This window comes from Myotis yumanensis, unplaced genomic scaffold, assembly GCF_028538775.1.
Source record: "Myotis yumanensis isolate MYYU_CA2020_CCGP unplaced genomic scaffold, mMyoYum1.0.hap1 SCAF_12, whole genome shotgun sequence".
Lineage (NCBI taxonomy): Eukaryota > Metazoa > Chordata > Mammalia > Chiroptera > Vespertilionidae > Myotis > Myotis yumanensis.
This window is the reverse complement of record NW_027223763.1, coordinates 27816717-27842327: the sequence shown is the minus strand read 5'-3', so window position 1 is coordinate 27842327 and position 25611 is coordinate 27816717. Positions and strand designations below refer to the sequence as shown.

Here is a 25611-nt window from a genome sequence, read left to right as displayed (position 1 = left end):
GCTAAGCAGAGGTCACTGTTGCCTGCTTTGGGGCTTTTGTGTCTGCCTTATGCCTAGGGTCACTCCCTGAATGAGCACATCAGGTTCCCACTAGGTTTCCCATTTCTGCTAATGTCATTGTCACACTATCATAGCAATTTTTGTCTTTCTCTTCTCTCACAAGAGCAGGGAGAGCATCTGGTCCACCTCTGCAACCCCAGCACAATACAGGACTTGTACATAAAAGATGCTCCTTGGAGGTGAGTGATGAATGAAGGCATGTGGTGAAGGGGAAATCCCCCCTGACTGGGCTTCTGCAGTGCATAGCTCATGCTTTCTTCTATATCACATCCGAACAGTATGATTTCACCTCTCTGTCCCTCAGTTTTCTAACCTATCTCACGGGGAGATTAATTGCCACCTACTCAACCTACCTCTCAGGGCTGTTGTGAGGACCAAATCATCTAATAGCCTGGCACTGGCTTCATGAAGTATCATTACCTTGGGTTTGGATTTCTGAATGCTGTTTAAAGAAAATATTTTTTTAGTTGGCTCAATATATTTCTCCTTTGGTAGAAGAGTCGATGACCCAGCATTTGACAGGAGCTATGAGTGAAGGTTTGTATAGGAAGAGGCCAATAGTACTCATGTGTTGAAAAATGGTGCGGTTCTTTTTGAAGTATCCTTTGCCAGCACTATAAGAAAGCAAAGAACAAAAAATTCAACTCAAGCACATCTGAGAGCCATAGGTTAACAGCTGTCATGATACTGCTGCTAAATTTCTGAAAAGGCAATGTCGGATCTAGAATTGCTGGGGGAAAAACACAGCTGGGCAGAGCTGAAAGGAGAAGAAAACCTCAGGTCCTAGAGGGAAATGAGAAGACAGAATTGCAGTCAATATAATGCATTAATGAGGTGAACTCTACTATACCACATGTACGTTGTGGAATGACACTGTGGGAAAGAAGGTTCAGAAAGACTAGTCATAGGTCATGTGTTCTGTCTGATTCTCCATCAGTCTCTAACCCCAGGAGACTTCCATGGGCATTCTCTTCAGAGAGGAATTAGAATAGGCCAATGCCTTGAAGATGGCACAAGTACATCAATTAATGTATTGCTAAAGTAATAATAAATCAATAAATAGTTCGCTGATAGCACAGGAACTTGGGATATTGAGTCTCATTAAATTTTATTACTGGTAGCTGTGTCTAGGCTGGTCTTTTTACAGCATCCCTTTAAATAGTTACTAAGCTTGAGCTTGAATACCTCCAGGCACAGTGAGTTCACTAGTCTCTATGGAATTGGTATTATGGAATGGCTGCCAGGAAGTTCTTTCCCTCATTGAGCACACATCAGCTTCCATGTAACTTCTATCCACTGGTCCTGGTTCTGCCCTTTGGGGGTCATTGCCTCAGGGAAAAACAAACAGGTGTCACAGTGAAGGTCCCTGTGAAGATATCTGCTCAGACCGATATCTAAACTAAATATTATTGGACAAATAATCCCAGAGAGGCAGGGCTAATGAGATTAACTGATATTTCTTAGGTGTTTACTGGGCACTGTGTTTTATATACATCATCACCATGAACTGAGTGAAGTCTCAACTCTGAGGCTCCATGGTAGAGCTGGAATTTGAAAGTCAGTTCTGACTTCACAGTCAAATTTCTTTCTCTTTACTGATGAGAGAGAGGGAGGGAGGGAGGGAGGGGGAAGGGAGGGATATTGATTGATTTGTTGTTCCACTTATTTATGCATTCATTGGTTGCCTTTTGTATGTGCCCTGACCGGAGATAGAACTTGCAACCCAGGCGTATAACCCTGGCTTATGGGAAGATGCTTTAACCAACTGACCTACCATGCCAGGGTTCACATTTCCTAACTGCTAACACTAGCCACTTCGCTAGAACCCACTCCTCCTCTCTCCCAGATGCTCACTCTCACCCAGATTCTACCCCTGTGTGTCTGACATTATAGCACACCGACTCCTAAAGAAAAAAGACCCACTGGACACAGTTCTGGAGGATTTACAAAGCACTTTCATGTTTTCCTACACTTATCTCAAGGGATCCTGACTACAAACCTAGATGGCAGCCTGGGCAGAAATCAGTATGCTCATCTCACAAAGACAGTTGGGGTCTCTTCCATCTGACTGGATCTTCTCCACCACTGTCTATACATCTAGTGAAGGTCCCACAGGCTGAGAAAGGCATGAGGAATGGGGACCCATGCCCCCTTAATGGGGAAGAACAGACATATGGAATTTGACTGAGAAAACTTTAAATCCAAAAGGAAAAAAGAGGGCATTTTCTTTCTTTACAGTTTTAAATAGCATAATGAGATAATCCTGGATTTTAAAAACTCAACTCCGGTGTTTATATTTTAATTTCTTCTCAGAAGGGTAGGAGGGTCTGAAGGAAATGCAGTATGTGGGTCTTATTTTATGATTTGCTACGGTAAGCCACATTTAATCCCTTTCTTCAGTGAAAGGATTTACAAAGGATACAACAAAATGTACCTATCTGTTACTTTCATTGTATTTTCCCCACATTTTTATTTAGTTCACAAAGTTATAACAATAAAGGATATTAAAAGGAAAAAAATATCTATAATCTTACCATCCTGACAAATGAACAATTCATTGTTCCTCTTGTCTTTACATGCTGGCAAAATTCACACAGGTAATTTATTAGTATAGTTACAGCTTTGTATTCAGTTTTCTCACTTAACAGTTTATCATTATAATTCCACATGGCCTTTATAATTATGATTTAAAAATAAATGTCTTCATAATTATTTTAATGGTTGCTTAATACTCTTTTAAGTGGATATAGCACTCCCTAGTATTGTATATTTAGAAGGATTCAACTTAACACTATTACAGATAATCCCAAAGTGCAACTTTCATACCTCTCACTTTTTCCTTTTTTTAATTTCCTAAAATCCCCAGATTTAGATTTGCTGAGTCAGAGGGCCTGAATTCTTATATGGTTCTTGATATATAGTGACAAGTCACTTTGTAAAAGGCTTTTAAAAATGTATTGTGCCTCTAATAATGGGTATGATAATTTCATACTACCTTCATGTCCCAACCAAGGGCATTCTACTGATAAATGAAAGATAATTTGATAAGCGACATTTTTACTTGTTAAATAAATGGTTTGACAAACCTGTCATCAGTTTTCTACTCTCATATCTCTGTTGTTGTGATGAATTAAACGCCTTTACCAAGAATCTGAGGAAAGCAGCAAAGCAATTGTTATACCCACTTTATAGCTGAGGAAACCCTCAACTCAGGGCTTTACCCAAGGACACACAAGTGAATAAGTGGGAGTGCTGAGACTTGGCAGTCTCAGAGCTGAAGTGAACCAAAGATGATTGCATTGGTTTCGTATAACCTCCTGGAATATCTTTGGCTGTTTGTTTGTTTGTTTGTTTTTGATCCCTGAGTTTTTTGAAAATACACCCACATCAGTTACATTTGTAACTTCTTTTAACAGACCTCCTTGCCTCCAATTGTTACTCAAAGCATGGGCTCTCTGTGGGGGAGGTCTTTAATGTATTCTTGCCAGAGCTCTAGAGCTGGAAGGAGCTCCAGAGATAATCTCGTACAGCTGGCTTATTCTAGAGATGACAAAACTGAGGTCCAGAGAAGAGAGGACTTGACCAGGTTCTTCCATGGAGTTGGCAGTAGAGTCAATATCTACTTTTTTTCCACCTGCTGGTTTAACATGTTGCCTGGAGCACATTAGTGGGTCATTTGTGCTTTGTGAGACAGTAATAGGTGGATATTTTTGTAAAGGACTTCAGGGTCAAAACCTTTGGAAAACACTGGATTCCTTATGTTTCTTTTGGAGTTCCCTGGTGAAGTCAGTCTGGTAACACTGAGTTCAAATAAAACAGGTTTATTTATTAAAGGACTTCCTGAAGTCTTTAACACTCCAAATACCTTTTTTAAAAAATTGCTTTATTTTTTGGTGTTAAAAACTTATTTTATTATTATTTTAAAATATGTTTTTATTGATTTTTAGAGAGAGAGAAAGGGAGAAGAAAAGAGAAATGTCGATACAAGAGAGAAACATTGATCGGTTGCCTCCTGTACGCGTCCTGGGCATGTGCCCTGACTGGGACTCGAACCCTTCACCTTTTGGAGCATGGGACGATGCTCATCCAAATGAGTCACACTGGCCATGGTTGGTGTTTTCTGATTTTGAGCAAGTACTTGATTTTTAATAGATTTTCTTTTTGGCTTGGTAGTACATATGTATGACAAACTCAAAAGGTACAAAAGGAACCCGAGGAAAAGGCTGCTCCTACCTCTGCCTCTCAACCACAGGTCCCCTCCCTGGTAATCTGGGAACCCATGTTACCAGCAGACTTCCAGAGGCAGTCCACAGGCGTACACTTGGCAATATATCTTGGTGATTATTTCACATTGGCAAATAAAGAGCTTTCTCATTCTTTACATATATATTTTCTGTCGCATTGTATTCTGATCAATATTTGAATCTCCGATTGAAATATATTCTCCACCCTCAAGAAGCACCCAGTGCCCTGGAAAAAGAAGATGCGTTCATTATGACCGGTACAAGACGACAGAAAGAAGTGCTCAGGGAAGAGCACGTAGGGAGAGAAGATCACTCTCACCTGGCTCAGTTTGGGATGGAAGCTGGACCCTGAGAAGGTGCCTGCAGCAGCTGAGTCTCAGCTGAGAAATAGTGACAAGCAGTTATTCATCCCACGACCTTCGTTTTAAAACAAAAAAAGGGCAGCACGTCTGTATCCGGTCAAACCCAACATTTAGATGCTGAGCACAAAAGCTTGATTTTTTTTTTAAAGCTTGATTTTTATTAGCTGTATTTGTTGTCCATATAATGGAACCAATCTTAAAGTGGAAGTCAGACATGTATATCAGATATCATTTGAAGTAATGAGTGTATTTTCCTAATCTTTCCAACACCAACCTTACAACTCATCTCCAATAGCATGCATACTAATTAATTTGTTTTCCATATAGTAATAAGATTAACAACCTCACATTTACACGGGGTACTGAGTTACGTTCAAATAAAACAAGTTCTAATGAGAAAAATTGGATGTGGCAGCAAATTATGTCCCACTGGCAAGCCAGGTTTATGTGTGTTTGTCTGTCTTTGCTACACATATTTTTGTCAGGAGCTCACTGTAAATAAGATGATTGCTTTCATGTTGGGTTAGTCTGGGTAAATTTGTTTAATGAACAACAAAGTCATTGTAAACATTGCACAAATCTGAATGCCTTGCAGTGTGGCTAGGGATCTTTTAAGCTGCTTCAAAAAATAAAACATGGTAACCACGAAAACAGTATTGGGGGGCGGAAACCATGAATATACCAAGGCTCTTAGATATGCAGCCTGGCTCAGTTCTCCCCTGAACAATTGAGGTTGTGGTAAAAATACAGATTCTTGGACTCCAGGACCCAGGGATTGAAGTTTAAGTAGAACTGGGAATTAGTAGAATAGCTTGGCCATATAGATATATATTCGAAGCTCCCCAGCTGATTTTCGTGGGACATTCATAGACTTAGATAACTCTGTCTGTCTAGTTGATAGAGAAAGACACTGAGGTCCAGCCTTCATGACAAGCTCTGTTCTTTTTTAAAAAAAATATATATCTTTATTGATTTCAGAGAGGAAGGGAGAGGGAAAGAGAGATAGAAACATCATTGATGAGAGAGAATCATTGAGGGGCTGCCTCCTGCGCGCGCGTGCGCGCGCGCACACACACACACACACACACACACACACACACTAGAGATTGAACCAGCAACCCACTGGGTGCTCTCTTCTAGTCTTCGGAAAACTGACCTGGAATTCTGCAAGAAATTTTAGAAAAGATAAGGATCTTTGGAGAAATTTTTCACTTGGAGACATTGCCTCAGAGGTTCCCAATTACCTTCCTTTTTTTTCACCCCTTAGTGAGCACTGCCCTCACTTTCAGCACTGCTCTCACACACAACTCCCTGTGCCTCCCCTAGCAAGTCTGCTAACGTGTTTGAGCTTCAGTTTCTTCATTTGAAAACTGATGATGTAGTCTGCAGAACTGGAGGGTGGGCGAGGGGCGCCCAGGGAGTGTGCACATACATAAGGTACCAGGACCCAGTTTGCTATACCTCTGATTGGGTCTGAATCTACACGTGAGGCAAAGCATCAGGGTAGAAAATGGGAGTTACAGGCTTTGTGTTTCTAAACTCCAGGAAGAGTGAGGGGAAATCATTTTCCATTAGGAGACCCAGTTCAGCAACACTTTAGTATTACCTGCCTGGGCTGCCTTACGCCTGCTCTGTGGGGAGTCAGGGTTTAATGAAGTAGGATAAACCACGCACGCACAGTAGTTAGCCTCGGCACAGGCAGGATTAACTTTACACTCCATTTGCAAGAGCAAAGCTCCTCTCCTCCAGTTTGTTATAAGGGGATTTAGAATCACAGAATGATAGAGCTGGAAGAGAGCCCCTAAGACCGTCAGAATCCTCCCCCCACCCCCATCATTTTATAGAGAGTCAAACTTAAATCCAGAGAACGGAAGGGAGGTGTCCAAGGTCACCTACTGAATTAGAGGTAGGGCTCAGGTCAGAAGCCAGGTTTCAGGATCCCGAGGTCTGTGTCCTCTCTACTCTGTCATGGATTACTTTATGGTTGCCTTGTAACAGAGGCAAGGTAATGCCTTTGCTCTGCCTCGCTTTATACACACACCCTCCATATTCAGGTTTCATGAGCAAGCCAGGTTATTCTGGGGGAGAGGAATCTGTGTTGCACGGGTTGCATTAGAAACATCAGAGATCTCGTGACACATTCTAAGAACTGTACTCAAACCCAGGGCCTAAAATCAGGTAACCCTCAGAATGACACCAGCAGCAGCAGCAGCAGCAGCAGCAGCTAACACATATATAGCATTTGCTATGTGCCTGGCTCTGTCCTAAGCACTTCCCACATTTTAATTCAGTGTATCTATGCAAAAACTCCACAAGGTATGTACTATCCTGTACATACTAGAATCATCCGTATTTTACAAAGGAGAAAACTGAAGCAGAGAGGTTAAGTAACATGCTCAAGGTCATATAGATTGTAAACTGCCCAGCTGGGATTCAAAGCGTACAATCTGGCTCCAGACTTTGGGCTCTCCCAATCTAGTTTCATCTACCTTTCTTCCCAGTCCACCTTTCTCCTCGATGCTACCCTCTACTATACATATAACTCTCCCCTTCTTTTGTGCATTGCCCTTTGCTCTGGCCGTGCTGGAAGAGAGCCCTGAACAGACCTTCAGTGAGCCATCTCCTCACCCTCCAATCTCCAGCCAGTGCCTCCCATTGGTCAGACCCATCAAAACCCAGCTGAAATGGGAGCCTGAGACTGAGGGCCTGTGGGGGTGAGCACACTCCGCCCCCCAGCGCCCCCCCCCCCGCCCCCGCACTGCAATCCAGAGAGGGGCAGGGGGAAAGGCAGGGAATGGACATAAGGGCAAACAGGACAGGAAGCAGCATGACACTGTGTGTCCTGTCAGAAGCCACATGGAATGAAGCAGCAGCAGTTCCCCAAAGGAAGCTGGTCCTGTTTCTAGAAGGGGAAAGAATGCTGGGCAGCATTTCCCAACTGTTCAAGAATGAAATGGTTGCTTCATGAGGTAGTGAGATGTCCATCACTGAAGGTGTTCAAACAGAGACTGGACGCTCATCTGTCAGGGATCCTAGTAAGGAGGGCATTGTTGAGTTATTGGGAAGGGACTGTCTCTAAGTCCCTTCTGGTTCTTACCTGGTGTATTTTCTACAAAGTTATTATTTTTACATATGTCTTTCTTCCCATAAGCATAGCCATTCATTTCTGTGATTAACACAGAATTATAAACTTGTAAACTGGAACATGCTGAGGAATCTGGCCCCATCAAGTGGGCCATTGATTGTGTTTCCCTATCGTACCTGGTCCTTCTTGTTACATCTTTGCTCTTGCGTCCAAAGAGTGGTTGCCAAAAATGGCCATAGACGAAAGAGTTTATCAGTAAGTTGGATCATTAAAGTTTTGTCTTCCCTCTTTGAAACTCCCAAGAGAAAAGAAATCACAAGAACAGATCTTGGCAAAGAAAGAAAATGAGACAACGAGTGCAATCATCATACTAGTGAATGGTTTTCAGAATGACATCTGTACATTAAGAATATGTAAAAATACCAATTTCATGCTCTGACAACTTATTCTGCATCAGGGGTGGGGTAATGCCTTGGGAATGCCAAATGTCAAAGCATTACATAATGTCAGCTATTCATGTGCTCCTTTGATGAGATATCACTGGGAATAGGAATTCCTTAAGGGAGAGATGTCTTAAAAAGAGGGAGGGAAGAGCAGAAGCATAAGGAAAGGGAATAAAGGAAGGAAAAAGGGACAAAGGAAGAGGGAAGCTGTCAGCTAAGAATAAAAGAATGATTGTGCAAATTAAAGTTTTATATATACATAACTTTATATATATGGCTTATAGAACAATATAGACAATCCATAATCTAAGCTACCATACGTAGGAGTTACTTATCTCTGTTTTGATTTTCCAATGAGACTATCCATTTCTTTTCTTTCATATGTGTAACATTGAAATTTTTATAACATCGACAGAAATCTAAATGCAAAGATCATCCATGATCTTGTTGCTCCAACAAATCCAAGTTCCTTTTTCTGTTCTGTTCTTGTCCAAATGCATAATTTCACACAGTGGCAATCAAAATAATGTAAGTAAAAACGCCCATGCTTTCTAAAATTTTGTCATAGGAATTTCCCCTATTATACGGACTTCAAAATGACCAGTTTCATTACTTAAGAATATTCCGAGTATATCTGTGCTCTAATTAACTTATCCATTCTTGTGTTATTAGGCTTTTAGGGTTCCTCCCCATTTTTTCATAGTTGTAGATAATGCCAAATACACATCTCCATATATTCAATATATTCAAAAGATCTTTATATGACAGGTACAGTGTAAGACAATAGGAATTATCTGGAAGAATTATCCTTCAGCGTCTAGGAAGGAATCAGGCAAATGAACACACAACTACATTCAGAGCTCTAGCCTCCTGCTCCTCAGTGTTCCCGTGGTTCACCAGCAGCATCCTTTTTACCAGAGAGCATGTTAGAATCACACAATCTCAGGCCCCATCTAAGACCTAGTGAATCAGATATGAACTTTAACAAAGTTTTATATTAAAAACACCACTTAAGCTCTAGCTGGTTTGGCTGAGTAGATAAGAGTGTCAGCCTGCAGACTGAAGGGTCTCGGTTCAATTCCGGTCAAGGGCACATGCCTGGGTTGTGGACTTGATCCCCAGTAGAGGGTGTGCAGGAAGCAGCCGATTAATGCTTCTCTCTCATCATTGATGTTTCTCTCTCTCTCCCTCTCTCTTTCTCTCTGAATACAAATATTTTAAAAATAAAAATAAAAACCACTTAAACAAAAACCTCAAACCTTGGTGTTGCTCCCTTTCTAGTATGACCATCAAAAGACTTGCATGTGTTTGTCTGTAACCTCATCTCCCACTTCCTCTCCAATTAGAGCACACTGGCTTCTGCTTCCTCCACTTCCAGTCCTGCAATTATTAGTGAGGCAGATGTGAGTCCTTCAAAATCATGAATATATATTGTTATGGATTGAATTGTGTCCCCCCAAAAAGATATGTTGAAGTCCTAAGCTCCAGTATCTCAGAATATGACCTTATCTGGACATAGGGTCATTGCAGATATAATTAGTTATTAAGATATGGTCATACCAGAGTCGGGTGGGCCCCTATCCCAATCTAATGTAAGTGGTGACCTTATAAGAGGAGAAGAGACTCACAGGGAGAATATGGCCATGTGACCACAGAGACTGAGATTGAAGTGATATATATCTACTGGCCATGGAATGCCAAGGATTGCTAAGAACCTCAGAAGCCAGCAAGGATTCTTTCCTACACCTGTCAGAGAGAGCAGGACCCTGCTGACATCTCCCCCCCGCCCCATATTTTACTTATTTTATTGAATGCATTGGAGTGACATTGGTTATTACAATTATACAGGTTTCAGATGTGGATTTCTATGTTACAAGTTCTGGATATTGCACTGTGTGCCCACCACCCAAGGGCAAATCTCCCATCACCATATATAAGGACTTCCTTCACTACTCACCCCCTTCCCTCCAGCAACCACCACACTGCTGTTCGTGTCCACGAGTTTCAGATTTATATCCCATATATGAGTGAAATCATATGGTTTTTAGCTTATTTCACTTAGCATAATATTCTCAAGGTGTGCCGTGCCAGCACAGCCAAGGGTTCTGTGAGCCTGAGTGGGGGGCGGTGAAGGATGTAGAAAAGACAGACAAAGAGAACAAGCTGGGTCTAGGTGTATCTTCCTGTGCTGGCTGAGGCCACAGAGAAGAGATCCAGATGGCAAGCTGATGCTTTATTTTATAGCCAGAGGTAAACAAGGTAGTGGTCACCATAGTTACAATGTTCTTGTGAGTTTCACTTGTTTTGGCAGCACTTGCTGCACCTCCCACAGCCCCTTAGCTACCCAGATAAGATCTAGGGAGTCATAAGGTCAAGCCTAATTATGCTAAGAGGGCTGTGCCCTCTAAGCTGGGACTTTTTTGTGGCTTTGCCAACAGGTCAGTCCGAGGCTTAACCCTACAGCCACTCCCTATATCAAGGTCCATCTATATTGTTGCAAATGGCAGTATTTCATCCTTTCTTATGGCTCAGTAGTCCGTCTGTATTCCATTGTGTATATGTACCACTTCTTTATTCAGTCCATTGCAGGATACTTTGGTTGTTTCCATGTCTTGGCCACTATAAACATAGTGGTGCATATATCTTTGTGAATACATGTTTTTTAGTTTTTCGGGTATATACACAGGAGAGGTATTGCTGGGTCATATGGTAGCTCTATTCTTAATTTTTTGAGGAATCTACAGACTGTTTTCCATAGTGGCTATACCAGTCTACATTCCCACCAGCAGTGAATGAGGGTTCCTCTTTCTCCATATCTCTCCAACATTTGTTATTATCTGTCTTGCTGATAATAACCATCCCAACAGGTGTGAGGTGGTCCAAAGACATAGAGGGATTGGGTCTGCTATATTCATCATTTTCCATGCACGACGCATAGTAGACACTCAATAAATATTTCTGAATAAATGAAACAATGAAGGTATTATCAATCTTTTAAAATCTGTCAATCTGACTTATAAACAATTGTATTATTTTCATTTCCTTTTATCTATTAGGAAGATTGATCATCTCATGTTATTCAGCTGCTTTTAGTTCTCTGTCTACAACTTTCTGTTCAATCCCTTGGCTCATTTTCTGTGGTGGCAGTTAGGTTTTTGTTGTTTGCTCGTTTTCTTAATCCTCACCTGAGGATATTTTTGCCATTGATTTTTAGAAAGAGCGGAAGGGAGGGAGAGGAAGTGCCCTAACTGGGGCTGGGGATGGAACCTGCAACCCAGGTATGTGGCCTTGACCAGGAATCAAACCCGAGACCCTTGGGTTTGAGGGCCAATGGTCTAACCACTGTACAACACTGGCCAGGGCAGCATTTAGTTTTCTAATTGACTGTGGGAATTCTTCAGGTATTATGGGTAATATCTTTTGGTGTATGTGAAGAAAATATTTTCTCCCACTCTGTGGTTTGTCTTTTAATTTTGTTTATGGTATCTTTATCCTAAAAATACTATATTAAATGTTTTCTAATTTATTTATAATTTCACTTATTAATTTATTTATTGAATGGTATGAAGTAGGTTCTAACTGCCTCTTTGCACTTCTTTCAGCAACATTTATCATATACTTCATCTTTTTTCTATTGATCTGAAATGCTATGTCTATTACGCACCAAATGCCTGCATCCATTGTTTCAGACTTTTTGATATTTATTCCTGCTGCAATGCCACATGAGATCTATTTTAGTGCTGATAGCCTGTGGTTACCCTGCTGGTCAACTGGTAGCCTACTGCTACTTTCTTATTTCCATCGATACATGTCATTTACTTTCTGTTGCCCAGTACAGCCCACAGCAATTTCTGCCCATTGCTTTCCTGGTCTCATTTCACACAATTCTGTCCTGTTCTAATCTGGTTAAGGTTTGCCCAGATGGTCTTTGAAGACAGGAAACGGGAGCCTTCGATAATGCTACTTGACCAGAACCAGAAATTGTGTCTTCTCAGCAGCCTGGAGCTTCCTCTGGGTGATGTTCAGTCAGATAGATAGAATCCCTCTCTGGCCAAGAAACCAAGGCAGACAATTAAGCCTCTTCTTACTCCTACACGGCCACACACAGGCACAGAGGAAAGTAGAAAGTAGGTTCTGAGAGCAACAGCACAGCAGAGCAAAAGAAGCCATGCTCGAGAGAGAAACATTGAACATTCTCAAGAAAGTGTGCAGTAGTTCCGGACTCTAATAAAGCAGCCCAGTAGCAAAGCAAGAATAGGCATTGCTAGGGCCTTGCAGGAATAGTTGTTGAAGACTGTACAGAAAGTGTGTGAAGTTTGAGGTGTGGCGGATAGGAAGACAGAATCTTCTGCAATTACTAGGTGACATATAAGAAATACACCATGCTAATGCAGACTGGTATCAGTCATGGAAGAATATCAGATCCAGAATAAAAGCAGAGGACGAAGATATTGTCAGATTAAAGACAGACCTCTGAAGCCCTACTTTGCTAATGGTTTCATCAATTTCATAAAAAACAAGGGATATTAATGTCCAAAACACAAAGCATAACAGCTATAATTTATTGTGTATAAGTGTGCTTAAGGTGACATAAACTGTATAAAAAACTCACTTGGGCCCTAGCTGGTTTGGCTCAGTGGATAGACCGACGGCCTATGGACTGAAGGGTCCCGGGTTTGATTCCGGTCAAGGGCACGTGCCAGGGTTGTGGGCTCGATCCCCAATAGGGGGCGTGCAGGAGGCAGCCAATCGATGATGCTCTCTCATCATTGATGTTTCTATCTCTCTCCTTCTCCCTTCCTCTCTAAAACCAATAAAAATAAATTTAAAAAAAACTCACTTGGTAAGGTGATCTTGATTATTCTCAATCTTTACTTGTTGTCAATCTACAATCCTGAATAAAATAATTCACACAAATGTCATTGCAAAGACATGTCTGGACTGAAAACTGCATGAATCTGGAGTCTGAGATAGGCAGGGGAAGAAAGTTGCCCCCTTATAGAATGAGAACTGAATAAGGTCTATCCCTGTCCCTTCATGCATTAAAATTCTGTGGGACCCAGGGTTTATGAACATTTAAAATAAAGACATGCCTTTTGCAGTGTGCATATTATGTCAACACATTACTGATGACATGCTTCGAGATGTCCTGTATGGAATCTAATGATTCTTAAATAAATTAGAACCTCAATAGTTTTGCTAGTCATATAGTCAGTTAGATGTAAGCTTTGAGGAATATTCTTCTAACTAGGAATGATGACAAATGAAAACAGAGTCCTTGAAATGCTAACTCCTTATCCTTTGGATTTTATTGTAATGAGAATATTTTACAGTTTAATTTATAGTACATATATTTTCAATTTCATGATTTCATAAGGAAAAGCAGTCTCTAAGAAAAATTAAAATCCATTTATATGAATGTCCAAAATTCAAGAATGATTTCATAGCCTGGATGAAAATTGCATGCTCTCTCCATCACCTTGCAATTTGAAGAACTGCAAAATCATGAATAATAAAAAAGGATGTTAAACTTTTCAAGAAAGCCAGATGGGTACCAATGTCATTGATAATTCCTGAGAACTAACTTGATTGCTGCTTCAGACTAGGAGCCTGAGTTGAGCAGCACTTACCAGATGCAAAGTATGGGCTTTAAGTGACAACCGTTTCTATAATTACATTTTAAAATTGTAGAGATATTAAGTCCATACTTGTGGCAAGTGATAAACATCTAAATTTTAAAGGTCATTTCACTTGCCAGCCTCCATTTCTGCCTCAATCTTTAAGACTTTGGTGCCAGAGTGCTCGCTTCTGCAGCACATATACTAAAAATTGGAACAACACAGAGAAGACTAGCATGGCCCCTGCGCAAAGATGACACGCAAATTCATGAAGCGTACCATAAAAAAAAACAACAAAAAACTTTTGGTGCCAGAGAAAGAATGATGGATGGTGAACTGGAAGCCAGTGTTAACACTAACTTTTGCTGGAACTTCCAAATCCTTTCTCCATTTTGGACCTTAGTTTTCCCTTCTGCAAAATGAGGGAGTTGTACTAGCTGTCCCTTTCAGCTATTGTTCTATAGTCACTGGATGAAGAGAAATTGCCGATGAAATCACTATGCAGCAAGAACTCAAGTTTTTTTTTTTGTGTGTGTGTTTTTGTTTTTTTTCAGGGCTTGAGGCTGGGTATAAAGATTGTAAATCTTCATTTCCAGTATTAGGTAGCGGAGAAATGTGTCCATCTGTGAATTGGGTTGCTCATCATTCCTGTTCTCCCCCATGTCCCGTTCTCCCCACGCCATGCGATGCTCTGGACACGTAGAGCCAATGGTTGTTTCTCCACATATGCCACTCACACTTGTCAGTTTCCTTTGTTTCTCTTGTTCTTTTGCCAGAAGATTCCCTTGTCTTTTCTATCTGGTGAACTCTTACTCATTCTTTTTTTTTAACTTTTCCTTTGAATTTTATATTTTGACATAATCTCAGACAGAAAAAAATTGCAAAATTAGTATAAAGAATTCTTGTCTACCTTTTACCCAGATCCTCCAAATGTTAACTTTTTAACATGTCATCCATCCTCTTTCTCTCCTTTTCCTTTCCCCCAACACATTTTTTTCTGAACCCCTTGAGAATGAGTTTCAAATGATGCTCTTTTACTCCAAGTACTTCAGTGTGGATAGCCTAAAAGAAGGACATTCTCTTACATAATTGTAATATAAATATAAAAATCAGGAAAATAACATCAATACAGCACTAGGTTTATTTGGATTTTTCAAATTGTCCCAACAATACCCTTTATGGCAAAAGAAAATCCCAGAGTGTGCATTGCATTTATCCTGTCTCTTTTACTGCTGTGCCCTGACCAGGAATCGAACCGCGACCTCCTGGTTCATAGGTCCACGCTCAACCACTGAGCCACATTGACCGAACTCATTTACAAGTTTGATAGACACTATCAAAAAAGCTCCCGTAAAGGGCTTTTCCAATTTATATTTCCATGAGATCATTTGCATTTTTCTGATGATTAGTGATGTTGAGCACCTCTTTATCATAGTTCATGGCCTTATGGGTTTCTTCTGTGAATTGCCTGTTGGTGTTCTTTGCTGTTAGAATGCTGGCTTGTTGTCTTTTTCTTTCTGAGTACTTGCTTGGTCTCCTCCTTGACAGAGGGGGTTTCTCCACTTCCCTTAAACATCCAGTTGCTCCCTCCTCTACTGTCCCACAACAACACTGTTCATACTGTGTGACAGCAGAGGAGGGAGCATTCATTTAACACACATTTAATACTGGATCCACTCATTGCACAAGCATTCTCTGTGAATTCACTATGTGCTTGGCCTTGGGCTAGGTGCTGGGTGTAGAGATAGGAGCAGGCCATTCATCGTCTCCACCCTCAAGGAGTTTAGTTTTAAAAGGCAACTTTGGGCATAGAAAAGAGCATGAGTTTTGAATTCAGACAAGATTTGGGTTTGAATCTGTGTGATTTACAGCAAGTCACATGGCCTCACCAAGTTGCAATTTCTATACTAGTGAAATGGGTTAACACCTCCCTTACAGAGTCAATTTGAGAAGGGGAGAGAGACAATATAACTCAAGTGGCTAGCAAGGGCCTGTTACATAGTAGCCTCTCAGTGAATGAATAGTAATGAAAAGGCAACTTTTAAGAGGTCAAAATGATTAGTTCTCAGAGGTTCTAGGAACTACTAATAAATCAGAATAAAAGAAAGGAGGTAGCTCCTTCCTCTGCAACAGAAGGGTAAGGATGAGTACTATGTGCCACTTGCCTACATCATGCTACAGTACATCCCTCACCTTGCCTGCCTTCTGTAGCAAGGCAAGCCCCTTCGTTGGGGTCCCTCACCCCAATTCATCTGCTTACTGTTAATACAGTATCGCCACTGCCCTGGGGAAAGCAGGTGCTTCCTTCCTCAAATAAAAGGGCTCTTTAGAATGTTCTCTGTAAGAGAGGCTTCAGGATAGTTGTGCATGCTGTCACCCCTGATCTCAAGTGTGTACCAGAGATAGCATGAGGTGGAAAGGAAATACTGTGTTTGTGGCAACCTCCAAGGGGAACGCAGACACAGTTCTGCCTGTTAGGTGACTCTTGGCAAGTCTTCGCTTCTGGGCTTCAGTTCCTCATCACTGCAATAGGAGACTGGATCTTATTTCTAAAAGCCGTCTAAATGAGAACTCATCATGTAAAGGCAGAGTGTGTGTGTATACACTGCTCTCCTTAGAAATCTTTTTATCCTTGGGACCCCTACAGCTCTTTATACCTACCTTAATGTCATGGAGCACTTCACTGCAGTTATTGGGGGTTATGACATGGTTCCACACTATCATAGCTGGTGGATCCACACTGGTTTTTGGTTTCCTTGGAGTTAGAGTGGCTTCATTCCTTTACACTTTATTGAGTGCTTACTGTCTACCATGCATTATGTTAGCTGGAGAAAATACAAAGATAAAATGTCAAAGTTTCTGCCATCTGAAACGGTAAGATAAATACAATATAACTGCTTTGATGGAGGTTTATCCAAAGTGTAGGGGAGTCTAGGAGAAGGAATACCTATTCTGTTTGGTTTCCCTGAAGACCCAGGGGGTGGGCAGAGCCAGGGAGAAGGACTTGACAGGCAGTGGGAGTGCCCTATGTAAAGGCACAGATGTGGGAGAGCATAGTGTGTTCTGGCTACTGCCCAGGATTTAGCATCGTGGTTAACAGGTAGGCAGATTCAGCTCATGAACTGCCCTTTATGCCATCCAAAGGACTCTAGGTTTTATGAAATAACCTAAAGGCGGGTGACTAAGGCACTCTGAACATAGGAACGTAGTAAACCTTGGTTCAATGCATGAGGATTTGGCACAGTAATTTGGAGTATTTCTATCCTTTTGGTCTTGGGCACAACTTAACTTCTCTTAATCGATTTCCTCTTTTTGTGAAATGGAAATTTTTAAAAACCAACCTGGCATTAGATAAAAGCTCAATAAACTATTTTATTAAGAAAACATTTGTTCTACACAACACACATTACCTAAGCAATCTAGTAATCTCTTTAGTTGTTTCCTCCTCTGCAAAATGGGTCTTTCAATTTTACCTTTTCATTGCACCGTCCTCCTTCCTAGCACTTACCATAATTTTAATTAATATTTCTAATTTTCCCAGCCAAACTCTTAGATTTATAATTAAATTATTTGTATTTTGTGTTCCCAGCTAGACTCTTAGCTCTATGAAATCACAAACTTTACATCAGCAGTTGCTAATACTGTGTCCCTCTCAACTGAGGTTCAAGAACTGTTGGCCAAAAGAACCAATGTCAAACTTGTCTTTCAGGACTGTTGCCAAGGGCCAGCGAACTGATACCAGTAAAGGTGCTTTACTATTTTGTAAAGTTGTACAGGTGGGTTTATTATTACTAAGAATTAAAATAAAGTGTGAGAAAAGGAACCAAAGCCAGAGGCTTCCAACACAATCGCATAGCCTCTGGAGGCTTCTAAAGGACCAGGATTCACTTCAACCTTCTGCAGGAGTACAGCTCTTCAAGGCTTACAGAGACTTCCATCTGCTGCCTGTAAAAACAGCCGGAAACGCCCCAGTACCCTAGGTTCAACTTCAAACTACAGGCGGAAGGTACCTGTCTAGGTTCACCAAGCACACAGGAGAAGTTAGAAGCTAGACGCTCTCTAAGAGGCTTCGCTCTCCCTGAGGGTCCCTGGATCAGCTGGCCATGCCACCCGACACTCCACACTCGGGCCCTTGTCCCCACCTCGGTCATGGTTGGGGACCCGCACCACGTGGCATTGGGAGTAGGGAGGATGACCCAAGCGATCCAGCGAGAAGGAGGCGGAGCCTGTCCTGAAGCCGGACCAGGGGCATCATGGGAGATGTAGTTTTTCTCGCGGGCGCATAAGGAAGGGTGCGAGCTCCCCACCTGGTTTTATCAGGGAAGTAGGATTTCCAACGCGCAAGTCATTCAAATAAAGTGTCCCCTATTGTAGATGCAGCCTAGGTATCTTTGAAAGAAGCAGTGAAGGGAAAGGGGAAAAGCAAGAAAGACAAACCAAAAGATTATGAGCGGGGAAGGAAAGGGTTAACCGATGTTACGCATGCGTACAGAGGTCCCGCAGGATGAGCCGGGACGGAAGAGGACTCCCGGGAGCTGTGTTTTCCCCGGAAGTGCCTGCCCTCCTCCCGAGTCCGCGCGGACGCGGTTTTCTTACCTCATTTGTACTCGCCCCTCCCCGTCCCTCTACGCGTCTTGGTTCCTGGTTGGTGCTTCCTGGTCGCAGCCGCGGCAGTGAGTATGTGTGTGGCAGACCCCGCGCGGCCCGTGGCCGGGGGACCCCCGCTCGCCCTCCGCCTCGCCCGCCGGGCTTTGGAACTGGCGCGTGTCGCCTCGCCGGCCTCCGCGTTCCCCGTCTGTCCCTCGTTCGTGGCGGGGGGCGCGGCTGGCGATCCCTCCGTGCGGCTGTGCCCTGCGCGGCTCGGCTGCCCAGCTGGGGTGTCCGCTCTTCCCTGCCCGGCCACAGCCCGAGGTCGTGGTTCGAACAGGGCTGGGCGCCCGTGGCCTCCATGGGGATGGCGGTTCGCTCTGCTTTACCCCCACGACCCCAGGATCGTTCCTGTCTGTTGGGGAAGCCGATGAGTCAGTTGAACGCGGAGGTCCCGCCGCACCGTGAGGGGCCGGGCCTGGGAGGACCGAGCAGTCCTCGGCCAAGTCCAGCCTCTGTGGTCAGAAGCAGCAGCTGAAGGGCCAGAAACATTTCGGGAGATGTGCCCCTTCGCTCCTGTAAAATGGGGAGATGTGGGCTGTGTTCGCCAAGATCCCCTTTACCCCTCACATGTCGTGAAACCGCAGTTAGTTCACCTTGAAGAGCTGCCGGGGCGGCGGGGAAGCTGCCTGGAGCCGGCAGGCCGGAGGGGGAGGCAGGCTGGAGGGGTAGCCAGGCCGGAGGGGTAGCCAGGCCGGAGGGGGAGGCAGGCCGGAGGGGGAGGCAGGCTGGAGGGGAGGCAGGCTGAAGGAGGAGGCAGGCTGGAGGAGGAGGCAGGCTGGAGGGGGAGGCAAGCTGGAGGGGAGGCAGGCTGGAGGGGTGGCCAGACTGCAGGGGTAGCCAGGCCAGAGCGGGAGGCAGGCCGGAGGGGGAGGCAGACTTGGAGGGGTAGCCAGGCCGGAAGGGTAGCCAGGCCGGAGGGGTAGCCAGGCCAGAGGGGGAGGCAGGCCGGAGGGGGAGGCAGACTTGGAGGGGTAGCCAGGCCGGAAGGGTAGCCAGGCCGGAGGGGTAGCCAGGCCAGAGGGGGAGGCAGGCCGGAGGGAGAGGCAGACTTGGAGGGGTAGCCAGACCGGAGGGGTAGCCAGGCCGGAGGGGGAGGCAGGCCGGAGGGAGAGGCAGACTTGGAGGGGTAGCCAGGCTGGAGGGGTAGCCAGGCTGGAGGGGGAGGCAGGTCGGAGGGGGAGGCAGGCTGGAGGTGTAGCCGAGGTTCTGTGCAGCCTCGCCGGTGACCGCGGATCTCATCTTCAGGCTGGATTCACCCGTATTTCAGATTACAGCGTTGAATTAGGCTCGAAGAATAAACAAGCTTCCCTCACACTCTTTCAGGACTTTTCCAAAACTTGATTTTGAACACTTAGGCTATCACATCCAAAGACTTTTAAGGGGGCTTTGTGTATACTTCGACAGTGTTATGCTTTTGGGACGTTCAGTATTGCTCTTGGGGAACGAGCTGTGGACGTGGAAGTGGGGATTAAGATAGTTATAAAGATAAAGTACTGCCTAGCGAAAGGAAAGAGATGAGGGAAAGGTGAAGGAAGTGCTTTTGGTATTAATGATCCTAAGGGGGCTTCATGCATCCCAAGAACAGCTGGACTTTTCCGAATAAATTTAGCATAATTGTCTCCCAGTAAACATCTCGTATTCTCCCTCTTGTGTGACTATTGTTTCACACCGTTCTCTGGGTTCTCTACTCCAGTCAGATTTGCTCCCCAGTGAAAGTCACATTTGAGGAATGGACAGACTTTAACACTAGAGTCAACAGTTTTTAATACCTCACCATCAGGATAGCTCACTTAAAAGTAAGTCAGGTTTTAAGTTGAAAATAAATTCTATTAGTCACTTTCCATTGAAAACTGAGTTTAAAATCAAGATGCCAATTTACAACTCGGTGAGAATGGATACCTCTGTTACCAAGAAGAAACACCTAGGCTCAAAGTTCTTGGCAAGGAAGTAAGAGCAAAAGGCCCAGCATGATCAGAAGGTAGACTGTTAGAGCCGAAGCATTGGCTTTAAAGACTGTGTAGTAAAACCCAAAAGCTTAAATGAGCCTTCCGTTGTCTAGTTTAAAAATTCAGTGAAGGGTTACTGCTCCCACTTTTGAATGTTGAGAGCCTACGCAGTTATTCTCTGCGGCTGATTTAAGCCATTTTAATTGTTTAGGTAAGTTTCATCCCCAAACTAATATTTAAGTTTCTTAACATAACCTAAATCTTTTTTGGTCATGGGATGGATGTCTTTGATCTTTGAGTACCAAGTTGGGAGGCTCCTGGGTGCTAAACTGACAAACTCAAATGTATGAATTGCCTTTCATGGTTTTTCTACTCCACTGGGAGCAAAAATGGATATTCGTGAAATAAATTTAAGTGTTAGAACCAATTCAAATATAGCTTTGAAGAAAGGCTTAAAAAAAATCTTCATTTGGAATTATTTTAAAAATTAAAAAAACAACAACATCTTAGTGAACACTTGGCTGTAAGTTAGGGGAATGTGAATTGGCCCTAGTTATATTCTTCAATTAGGTACAAAACCCTGGGTAGGCCTCTTTATCTCTTTGGACTTCATTTTACATCTTCAATGTAAACTGAAGATGTTGAATGAGATCATCTGAAAGGTTATCAGACTTAAAATTTTGTGATTCTTATAGAGACCTTATGTTATCTAGTTAAGTATGCTTGAGAATTGTGTACCTTGATAAAAAAGCTGAGAAAGCCTTCTAAATCAAGATTTCATATTAATCCTCTAAGTATACACTTAAAAAAAAAAGTAAAATAAATGCATTTGAATATAATTAAAGTAGTAACATAAACCAAAACAGCCTCAGGCAAACCTTAACCCTGGCATATATAAACTACATAAATAGAAGAGCAAGTTATGCTGAGCACAATTTTCAAGTACAGAAGATAGAAAATCCTCTTAAAGGCCATAGGGGCTAAATTGTTAAATTCATTTTTCTACATTTCAGGGAAAGAGATAAACCCTTAGACCCAAGGAAGTCAGTTTTTATTATATTTCTTTAGTTTATTTTTGGCATACATTCACAGGTGTGCCTATGGCTCTATTCTTAATCCCTTTCCTTTGGGATGGCTCCAAGAGTAGTACAAATTTGTAACTCTGTAATTTAGCTCTTTAATTTTTTTCTGTGCTGCACTGGAATTATGTTTTATCTTAAGTCCACACTGGATCCTCAGGATGGATCCAGTGAGGATTTTGAGGGAAGCATAATTCCTTTGACTTCTTTTAGAATTAATTTACCTATTAAATGAAAAGGAAAGGATTCATCTTTTATTTGAATTCCTCTGAGGCTAACATTTCAATATAAACTGATAAATGCTATGAGCATTATTATTCAGACAGCCACATTCAACTTGTATGACTATAACTGCATAGCCACCTGAAGGACAGTGCAAGAAGGGTTTAGGTAAAAAAAATGTACCTTTTAGAAGAAAAAAGGCATTGAAAGTTTGTTTCTTTTCTCCTATCTTTATTGATATAACTGACAAATAACATTGTGTAAGTTTAAGGTGTGAACATGATTTGATATACATATGTATGATTACCACATTGAGATTAGTTAACACATCAATCACCTCACATATTTCCTTTTATTTTTTTCAGTAAGAACATTTAAGATCTGTTCTCTTAGCAGATTTCAAGTATACAATACAGTATTGTTAACTTATTACTTAATCATCTTTTAAAAAATCTAGCTTTATTGAGGTATAATTGACATACAACATTGGCTAAGTTTAAGATATACAACAAAAATTGGTTTCTTTTTTTTCTGTAAAAAAATTTCATTAATTTCTTCATTGGCTTTTATTTATTTGACTAGAGGCCTGGTGCACGAATTCGTACATGGGTGGGGCCTCTCTGGGTGGCCTGCGGGGATAGGGCCAAAACCCGCAGTCCATTGCTGCCTGCAGCTCCTACCTCTCCTGCTCATCCCGGCCCCACTGTACCTGCCGCAGGCTCGCGCCCAATCAGTCCTGATCAGGAGAGGCTCATGCTGCCACAGCAGCGCTCGCCAGCCACAACCCTGTGTCTGGCACCCTCCTGAGGGGAGTGGCCTGAGGGCTAGGGCTGAAAATGACTCTCCTGGATTGTGAGAGGGTGCAGGTCAGGCCGAGGGACCCCACAGTGCACAATCAGGCCAGGGAGGGGCCGTGGGAGGTTGGCCAGGATGGGAGAGACCACGGGAGGGCTCGAGGGCATCTCTGGCCCATCTTGCTCAGTCCCAATTGGCCAGACCCCAGCAGCAAGCTAACCTATGGGTTGGAGCATCTGCCCCCTGGTGGTCAGTGCATGTCATAGCGACTGGTCGACTGGTCGACCAGTCGACTGTCTTCTTCCTGGTGGCCAGTGCACATCATAGCGAGCTGTTGAGCAGCCTTAGCATATCATTAGCATATTATGCTTTGATTGGTTGAACAGTTGACCGGATGATTGGACAATTAGCATATTAGGCTTTTATTATATAGGATTCTTGGAGTCAGCTGGTTTTATCACCAAATCTACCATCAGAACACCCTGACATTTTGGGCAGAGACTTGGTAAACTAAGAAAATGACTAGTCTTTCTAAATTATGTCTGTATAGATAAAAGGGGAGTAGAAAGAATAAATTGTCATTGTTATTCTCTAGGCTGTCCCTGATTTTTTAAAAAACATGAGTTATTTTTCCAGAGCTCTCATTTTGGTCAATATTCCATCAGTACCTAATTGAAACATCTGTATAGATTTTTGGTTGATGACATGAGAATAATTGGAATAGTTGGAGACAACTATGAAAATCCCATCACAATTTTCTTATTTTAGGTACATGTTAGACATCATGGCTGAAGAACAAATGCCTGATGATTTATTCTTTATTAGTTTAACAGACATTTATAGAGATCCTGCTAAAATAGCAGTTACTCTGCTGGGTTTTGGGGATCCATTGTTAACCAAATGCATATAGTTCCTGCCCTCCTGGAGTATGTGATCAGTGCTTGGGGGAGATTTACTTTAAATTAGTAATTAGAAATGTGGTGTTTTGGAAGTGCTATGGAAGCCTATGAAAGAGACACTTAATTTAATCTGGTGGGTCAAGGAAAGCTTCCCTGAGAAGTGATGCTTAAGCAGAGTTGAAGGATGACAGGATTTAATATGCTCACAGTCGGAAAGTAAAGTTCTTCCAAAGCTGAGTTCTGCCTCAGTTTCAGATCCTTAGTAAGTTTATATTTTATACCTATCTTTTAGCTGGCACAGAAGTAAACCAGGTTTATCAGATATATATATATATATATATATATATATATATATATATATATATATATAATTTGGTTAAGGATTAGAAAGCCATGAGGTTATTTTTTTTTAAATATATATTTCATTGATTTTTTTACAGAGAGGAAGGGAGAGAGAGAGAGTTAGAAACATCGATGAGAGAGAAACATCGATCAGCTGCCTCCTGCACACCTCCCACTGGGGATGTCCCCGCAACCAAGGTACATGCCCTTGACCGGAATCGAACCTGGGACCCTTCAGTCCTCAGACTGACACTCTATCCACTGAGCCAAACCGGTTAGGCTATTTTTTAAAACAGAATAAAAATCTACACAAAAACAGTAAATAAAATTGTTACCCATTGTAGATGTTAGTCATAGCTGAAGTAATATTCCTATATGAGAATGTATACCAGAAAAGATGAGATCCAGAACCAAGGAGGAGAGGTAGAATAGGGAGAATTACATAAATATATTTGTGATTTTGGAGAAAAAGTATTAGGTGTCTGAGGCAATGGATTACAACCTTTTTCCTTTCCAACATACCTGCAAAATACATCATTTTCTTTAATAACTATAACTCAATTTGTTGGTAGTAATTTTCATTTGGGAGGGTGAGCATTATTAGAGTAGGTCATAATTGGATTTAGAAATCCTTGAAAAAAAAAGATGTTCCAAGAGAAAAAGCTATTTTAAAAAAAATCCTTACCCAAGGATATGTTTTTATTGATTTTTAGAGGGAGAGAGAGGAAGGGGTGAGGGGTGACGAGAGAGAAACATCGATGTGAGAAACATCAATCATTTGTCACCCATAGGCATCCTGACTGGGACTTGAACCCATAACCTTTTGGTGTATGGGCCAATGCTCTAAGCAACCCACGCCACGTGGCCAGGGTGAAAAAAAGGTATTTTAACATGTTATTGAGAAAAATGATAGCCTTTGTATAGAAGTTAGCACTAAACAGGCATGACCTGAGTTTTAAAAATACGTTCTTTGTATGACTTTCTCTTTTACAGCATCACTGTTACAGACTTTCATGATGTTTGGTGGTTATGAGACTGTAGAAGCTTATGAAGATGACCTTTATCGTGAAGAGTCATCTAGTGAACTGAGTCTCGATAGTGAGGTGGAATTTCAGCTCTACAGCCAAGTACATTATGCTCAAGATCTTGATAATATCATCAGGAAGGAAGAACATGAAGAAAAGAACTCTGGGGATTCTGAATCATCTAGTAGTAAGCAAAATCAAAAGAACTTAATTATCCTTTCAGATAGTGAGGTCATCCAGCTATCAGATGGGTCAGAAGTCATCAGTTTGTCTGATGAAGATAGTATTTATAGATGTAAAAGAAAGAATTTTAGAGTTCAAGCAAAAGAAAAGACCAGAGATTCTCCTGCTTCTCTTCATTCTCATGAGTTGGATGGTAAGAAATGCAAGAAGGATATTAAGAAGCGTAAACCTGAAAAGAAATCAGGTATGATCCGAGAGGTTATGATTATAGAAGTCAGTTCAAGTGAAGAGGAAGAGAGCACCATTTCAGACAGTGACAACGTGGAAAGCTGGATGCTGCTGGGATGTGGAGTTGAGGATAAAGATGATGATATCCTTCTCAATCTTGTGGGATGTGATAACTCTGTTAATGAAGGTTAGTATCATGTTGGCCATTTTGAAAAGTAGTATCATCTTTAGAAGAATTTTCCTAGACAAAAAGGTTCTGCTCCATTTAATTCCTCACCTTTTGGTCGTGTTTTTTGCCTTGTTTCTTGTGAGACTCTCTTACCAAAGGCTACTCTAATGGTGGTCTGTCTGAACATCAGAAAGAGTATGTCAAAATATCACAGAAACTCTGCTTCTGCTGGAAGCAATTTCATAGCTGCTTCTTCCTGTT

General features: G+C 42.1%; 1 protein-coding gene and 1 non-coding gene across 3 annotated transcripts in view; both read left to right on the top strand.

Moving 5' to 3' along the window:
* The first annotated feature begins 13992 nt into the window (after nucleotides 1-13992).
* On the top strand, nucleotides 13993-14100 carry LOC139021387 (U6 spliceosomal RNA). Its single transcript, XR_011473492.1, has one exon. It is a non-coding gene; the product is annotated as a U6 spliceosomal RNA (small nuclear RNA).
* A 4309-nt stretch (nucleotides 14101-18409) lies between these two features.
* Nucleotides 18410-25611, top strand: part of ZCCHC7 (zinc finger CCHC-type containing 7) — a 204750-nt gene continuing 197548 nt past the window's right edge. The window contains exons 1-2 of one of the 2 annotated variants that reach the window (XM_070431179.1): nucleotides 18410-18485; nucleotides 24739-25368. In XM_070431179.1, the coding sequence (XP_070287280.1) occupies nucleotides 24759-25368 (610 nt within the window). In that variant the 5' untranslated portion in view covers nucleotides 18410-18485; nucleotides 24739-24758. Of the gene's footprint in view, nucleotides 18486-20600; nucleotides 20620-24738; nucleotides 25369-25611 lie in introns of those variants that run through there. The other variant, XM_070431180.1, reaches the window with a different exon arrangement.